The 7,311-nt window shown below is 36.4% G+C and overlaps 1 protein-coding gene across 1 annotated transcript; it reads left to right on the top strand.

Annotated features, from left to right (window-relative positions):
* Window positions 1–218: 218 nt before the first annotated feature.
* On the top strand, window positions 219–2,668 carry LOC102041455 (leukotriene B4 receptor 1-like). Its single transcript, XM_005422727.2, has one exon. It carries the CDS (start codon window positions 304–306, stop codon window positions 1,312–1,314), a length of 1,011 nt encoding a protein of 336 aa, XP_005422784.1. The 5' UTR covers window positions 219–303; the 3' UTR covers window positions 1,315–2,668.
* Window positions 2,669–7,311: the final 4,643 nt, after the last annotated feature.

The raw sequence follows: 7,311 nt of genomic DNA, 5'->3' as shown, positions 1-7,311 counted from the left end.
AACATGCTGTAAAATTTGCTGAAGCACAATGGATGTATAACTAATAGCAAAGTCAGGTCCTGCATTATATTTTTACTTTTGCTTTGTATGCAAAAATACCCATCCTCCTAAACAACAGGAACTGCCATATGTGGCCATCTGCCATATGTGGTCAGATGTCTGTAAGAGTAAACATGAGGATGTGAGCTCATAGTCTGCATTAGCCTTCAGAACGTCAGTTAGAGGAGAACTTTCAACTAGTTCACCAACACCTGCGGAATAAAAGCCGAGCACAGAGCAACCAAGAACAGAAGAATTTCCAGAATGAGTCAAGCTGAGGAAAGCAGTGGGAACTCAGCATGGAATATTGTGAGGTCAGTAGTCTGCGTAATACTGGCCTTGTCATTTATAATTGGCACCCCTGGGAACTGCATAGTCATCTGGACTGTTTGTACAAAAATGAAGAAAGTATCTCTTTCAGTCCTGCTGATCTTGAACCTGGCCGTCGCTGATGTCCTCGTACTGATCACTTTACCAATCTGGATTTACTCTTTTGTTGACTCATGGGTTTTTGGAGTCATCTTCTGCAAAATGCTGGTTTTCATTATTTACTGCAGCATGTATGCCAGTATATTTCTGATTACAGCACTCAGCTTGGAGCGGCTACTGGCTGTGTTTTACCCTTTCACAATTCAAACATACAGAAGAAAAGAAAAAATTTCTTTGATTGTGTTCCTCATTTGGTTCCTGTCTGTTGCCTTTGGCATTTCTGTCATTCCATTTCAAGAGACAGAAGAAATGAACGGTCGACTTCTATGCACGTGTCGCAACTATTCTTCTAATAGACAGAAAGTGTCCTATCTTCTGCTGGAGACCCTTGCAGGTTTTGTAATCCCTTTCTTAATTATTTGCACTTGTTATGTGTGTGTTGCAAGAAGAATAAGCAGAATGACTTACAAATCCAAGCAGCGATCGGAACGTCTCATTGCCAGTGTCGTGGTGGCTTTCATTCTGTGCTGGTTCCCTCACCACATCTTTAACATCCTGGATGTCATTTCTGTTGAAATAGAGCTCTCTAATGAGAAGATGTCTTTGGCACTGGAAGAAATTGTAGACAAAGGAGCATACATCTCTGGAGCACTTGTATTCATCAGTAGCTGTATTAACCCTCTGCTTTATGCTTTTGCTGCACGAAGGTTTCAGAACCACCTGAGGTTTGCCAAGATGTCAAAGCTGTTTGAACAGATCAGTCAGACTGTGGCAGAGGAAGACAAGAAAAGAAATCTGGTTGTAGCCAAACATGAAGATCCTTTGGTAGGCATAGAAAATCTCTAACAAGGAACTCAGTGAATAATCTGTGTCATTTCTTCAGCAGTCCTTTCTCCTCATTCTCTCAGTTTCATTTACTGAGCAGTCCAGGGAAAGCTGTAGAGACAGAAAAGCTTTTTGGGTTTTTTTTCTTGTGTGTTTTGTAAGAATTGGCATGAACAACCTTGCTCAGTTCATAAATTATTATTCACATCATGAAATGAGCACTATTTCACTGTTGCTGAGAACCTCAACAAGGTGGCTAAAAGCTAAAATTGTGAGGAATACAGCATTGATACTTTCCATTAAAATTATTTCTGATTTCTAGAAAGTCTGTGTGCAGAAAACAGAAAATAACTGCATGTGGAAAAGAGAGACTTTGAAAGCTTGAAACTAGTGAAACTAAGGTTTTTTTCAGAAAAAAAAAGTTGTTAAATGTTCAAAAATCCTTATACAATCTAAAGTTTTAAGTAGTTAAATTCTTTATATGGCTAAGAATGGTTTTAAAGGGTACTAATGACACAAAACTCTTCTGGGTTGATGGAAAATTCAAAGCTATTTTTTATTTATTACTATATTTAGGTTTGAAAGTAATAAGGGCTGTTTACACAGTCAAGCTCATTTATCTTGGGGTAATAGGTTTGAACAAGTAAAACATGGAGTATGAGAACTGTGTTGTATGGCAAACCTCACTGCAGACTGCATGCTGTATCTGAGGGCAAACACATTGTATACTTCTGTGGCAATTTGATGTATTAAATATATATACTTTGAGTATCCTCAAAAATTTGGATTCAAAGAAGTTAAGCTTCCAAGATGTCTATTAAATTGTGGAAGAATTGGATCAGGCTCAGGTGAGGAGGAAGGAGACATCCTTCCTATTAATTTTATGTGTAAGAAAATTATGGTAGTAGTACAAAGTGTCTCATATCAGAAGAACTTCACCTTGCAAATAAAAGAGTTATATTTTTCTTTTCTTATAGAATAGTGGACTTTGCCATAGGAAAGCAATAAAATTAGTGTTTTCAAGGGCTTTAGTTTTGTGAATGTGTGTAAACTCACTGTGAAAAATTGCATGGCATCAAGTGTTTGCTTTTGAACTTTTATTTATTTCAATTGTGCTTAACATTTTTTACACTTGCTTTGTAAATTTTTAAGTCAAACATTTGTAATAAGATCAAGATAACTACTGATTACGAAGCATATTGTAATTTCATATTCCTTGTTCTGGACAGTTGCTAAATAGCTACATTACTCATCTTTACAAAGAAATTACAAATACTAACCAGCCATTAATTTTTGAAATTTTGAATAATTTTGAATTTTGAAGTGAAGGATATTTGAGTTGTATTAATTTAGTTTGTAAACTGAAATAAACATGGGGAAGTAAAATCCTTAGCTACTGATGGAAGAATATTTCTCTAAACTTTGCATATGTATTTGTTATTCCTGCTTCTTATCAAAAAGTATTTTTTCTCCTGAATAGAAGTCCACAGCACAGAGGGTTTTCCTTCAACAGGACTCCTTCACTGAAATGAAAGAAAACTTTAGCAAGATCTTGTTTGCAACAAAAACTAAGCAACAGATGAAACACTTTAGACTTGACCCCAGCCTCTACCTACTGCTATTTTTCACCCCTCTAATGGCTTTTAATTGCTATAGGGTATTCAATAGAGCAATGTGACACTGTCTCACAAAAAAAGCAGCAGTTTCAGTTATCTGCTCATAAAAAAGTGAAGCTGTATTTCCCAATATGTTCTTGAGATAGGAATCACTCACTATTCAACAACACAGAGCAGACCAGGAGATTTACCATCTGATGAGCACATGAGCACTGCAACTGAACTTCTAGGCCACAAAGAGTCAAGTATTTCTCAACTCAGAGTGTGAGAAAACACCCAGGCAAACTTTAGTACAAGCTGCCTGACCAATAATTTTTTTCTATCAGTCTGTGCCTGAATTTTCTGCCTCCATATTAATTTTTCACATTTTCTCCATTGCTTTTTACTTACAGTACTGAAGTCCTTGTACATCAGGAGGTCCACCGAGGAGCTAGAGCTGTCCCTCTTAATTTCTCATTAATAGCCTTGGTTCTATGTCCAGTAGACAGTCATTTCTAAGAACTGTGTTTCTTTTGAAGCCTGTTTGAGAAGTATTAGAACATGCTAAAACAGCAACATTAACTAATTTCATTTTTATGTAGAGTAAATAGAGTTAATTTTTGCAGTTGGTATGCACAGTTAAAATCCTCACCGATTTAATATTTGTGTCAGCACAACTGTCATGTAACTGGGACCATAAGAGTCTACCTAAAAGTACAAGCAGATGACTTGGTTGTCTGCTGCTTCCTTGAGCAGGTACACATCAGGCCTAGCAATGCAGCCAGATTTTGCACTTCATCAGTGCTAACATGCTCTCATCTCTATCTGTTGCTCAAGCTAGATCAAAATAGTGACCGCCTAGTAACTTGAGACACACTCAGATTCTCCTGGGAAAATAGAGGCTTCATGTCATTTGAGTTCCTCTTTTTTTCTTTCTTTTTTTCTTCCTAGCCCTTCTACCCTTGTTTATGAGGTCTTCTATGTGTTTTCAGTGTCCAGCTATTTCTCATGACACAGCAAGGCAGAAGGCTGAGCTAAGAGAGAGCCACTTCAGTCACCTGAGTGAAATCACCTCAGACTACACTGAAGTGCAGGGAACATCATGTGGAGTCAGTGCAACACTGCTTAGAACACTGAGTACTAGCAGGTGACCAGATACTTTGAATTTCTCACATTTGTAAAAATTAATCATCTTCTAACAATTATCTCTTAACATTTCAGTATTTCCCAGCCTGAAACTTGTTGTCAGCATTCCGAGGGTTTACATCAGGATTTTTTTCACATTTACTGTAGTAGGATCATGCTGCTAAAGTGAATTCATGTTGTATTAAATGGATTGAAGGAAAGCCTGAGGAATTTTTAGCTCATACAGCCAATGTACAAGAAGGATAGAAAAGGACATAAAGAAAAAGCATCAGCTTACACTATTTGTTGCCTGTTGACATCAAAATGTTTCTGTAAGCATCAAGGTAAAAGAGTTATACCTGAATTAAAACAATGAAGCTTTGTGAATATTTACAGACAACTCACAATTTAAGGAGTAGCACAAGGGAAATCAGAGATCCTTATTTGCAAGAAGAAACAGGGCTGTTGCATTATATTAGAGAGAAAAAAAATGTTTAAACCTCCAGAACAGTTTCTAGGAAGAAGTAGAGCAAAAGACACATTTTAAAGACAGTTAAGGCTGCAGTTATGGGACTCTTAGGATTACAATTATCAGGACTAAATGAAGTATTTGCCTGCAGTGCCTGGGTGAAAGGAATAAAAAGCTAACAGATGGCACAGAAACAACATAGGAATCCAATTTCTTTCACATTCAAGCAAGAGTCTGATAAAGAATAAATATTTCAGAAGATGCAGAAGTAGCAAATATTAACAGTGGTGAAGGTTTTCTCTACAGGTTAGTGTACAGCTCTTGTATTATTCTCTTTTCTGCATATATTGGGAAAAGGGGAGGCAAAGGAAAAGCTATAGCAAAAAAGCTATAGGCTTTTTTGAGTGGAAAAACTTGAGAAATAAGTTAGTCAAGATTATTAAGAATTATATAGACTTAAAATGAAACTGAGAAGTTCAGCCATGAAAACAGTATAGAAAGAGAGCAGACAGGGAAGTGAAAACTATTCAGTTGCAAGACAGTTTCAGATTTTTGTGAATGCTTTCTTGTCAGAGCAGTTAATCACTGAAACAGCTTCTTATTAGAAAACTTCTCAGTGTGATCCACACTGGTGCTCAGTAGGTTTAAGAAAAAAATCCAATAAACCAGAGTTTAGAGAGACATAAGCCTGTACTCTGAGAGGGTTAGTAGCCTATGCTGCTCCTGTTAGCATTAAGAGCTGGCTGTGACCAGGGCTGGGATGAGGGACACCAGGATTTCAGAAACTTTACAACACTGTTTACAGTCCTCAGAAAGTTCTTGCTCTGTTAGGTGTGGAGATAAGACAGTTGTATACTATTGAATTTCTTTGTGTCTTCTTTCCCGTTAAATCAAATATGCTAAAAATCGTGTGGACAGTTCTTAGTAAGATTCAACATTTTAAAATAGATTGAAGTTGAAGATGTGTTCAGATTAGAGGAAAATTCTTTTTATGGATTGTGTCAAGTCACTGATTTAAATGATGGAATTATTGAAAAAGATGCCATGAAGCCTTCAAATACAGATTAAAGAATCACAGCTCTTAAATTAGGAATCCCAATTATACATCTGCTAAACAGCAAAATCCACTTATTATTTATCTACTAGAAGTCAGCTATCAGAACTATATCTTGATTGCAAAATTAATGGTCAGTCTTCAATTTTGGCTGTACCTGTGTGGGTACCAATAGTGTGTGCAGGTAAGTGCATCACTATTTCCATGGGCTATTAACTAGGAAACAGTGTGAAATGCACTGAGACACCTACAAACAATGTATTATGATTAACGTGAAGGGTATGTCCAGATGGTTGTAAATTGGAGGATTAGAAATTTAGCCTGCTCTTACTAGATCTTAAACTCAAAAATCAGAGCTCCCATTTTTGCATAGCAGACCTGTTAATGGTATAGCACATTGCACAAAAAATTAATGGCTAAATATTTCATTTTCATAGAACTGTGAATTTGAAGCAGTATTTATGACCTGTCATTGGTAGTGTCACCATAAGAGCCACAATAGGAAAATAGCTGTGTGAAGATCACTTCTAGTCATTGTATCTCTGATGCTATGGGAATATATTACAGTGTAAACAATCTGAAAACTGGTTGCAGATTCAATACCTTTACTACATAATTTCAAAAGTCACTGTAATATTAATATTTACTGTATAATTCCTGGTGAACTTGGTGATTAGTACCAGAAACTTAGAAGTCATGGACACTTTTTTAAACATTGCAACTATGAGTGCCTGTTAGATTTAAAAATACAGCCACAGACCTTCAGCTATGTAGTTAAATCTGAAGGAAACATTTAGCATCACAGGTTTTTTACATGCCTTGTTCTCTCCTGCCACCATGTGGCTTTTCCATTTTAAAAAGTTAGGCTTAAGTTTAATACTCTGGAAGTCACTGAAACAAACAATGAAATACTTTGTTCATTGTTTCAGTTGTGAACCATATTTAAGGTTCAAGCCATAGAGACAGAAATGTTCACCAAAATCCACAATAATGTATTAAGCATTCATTTCAGAGTGATCTAGTTAATCTCTTTCTTGCTCTTCAGGAGCCTCAGCCCACATTGTTTCAAATATTGCACAAATTAGGCAATCTGAGAATGTCTGACAGAATGTAGTTGCCTCATACCAGCCTGTGAAAAGTCTGTGCTGGAAACAGCTTCTCCCTGCCAAACCATCAATAAGCATGTTGAGCTGGACCTTGACTTGAATTTGAGTAGCTCACATCTCCTGCCAGGTGACATTACTGATTTCTAGGCTTTTGGTAGTTTTGAGATGCTCTCAAAAAGTTTCAGAAAAACTTGACTTCCTTATGGCTAAATTAGAAATGGTTCTTGCAGATGATAAATATCTTGAAGATATCCATGATAAGAAAATTGTGGAAGCTTTGCCTTTAAGAAAATAAGAGAAGTGTTGGGAGTAAAGCAGAAAACAGAATCCATAGATTTTGTTTCAAATACCCTTTTTCTCTATTGCAATGTTCAATTTCTGTATGTAGTGGTTTTGGTGTCTTTGAACAAGGCTTGGCTTAATCCTCTTATGTTTGTCATGTTGAATAGCATTACACTAATTGATTAATCCTTCTTTTAAAATGATCAGAAGAAGCTTATTTTGCTGAAGAACTTCTCCTAGCACTTCTAGGAAGAAGACATCATGAATTAAAGGTTTCTACCTAATAACCATTTCCCTAAACATCCATTCTACCCCAAGATTTGCATTGTATGCTACACTATAACCTAACTGTTCTTTGACAGCTAAAGTAAAATGAAAATCAGAACC

The sequence above is a fragment of the Geospiza fortis genome, unplaced genomic scaffold (genome assembly GCF_000277835.1).
Source record: "Geospiza fortis unplaced genomic scaffold, GeoFor_1.0 scaffold97, whole genome shotgun sequence".
Taxonomy (NCBI): Eukaryota; Metazoa; Chordata; class Aves; order Passeriformes; family Thraupidae; genus Geospiza; species Geospiza fortis.
This window is presented reverse-complemented; position numbering and strand designations above follow the sequence as displayed.

Bases quoted from the DNA above. Each gene is read 5' to 3' on its own strand.
- LOC102041455 (XM_005422727.2), top strand. From the start codon at position 304: ATGAGTCAAGCTGAGGAAAGCAGTGGGAACTCAGCATGGAATATTGTG.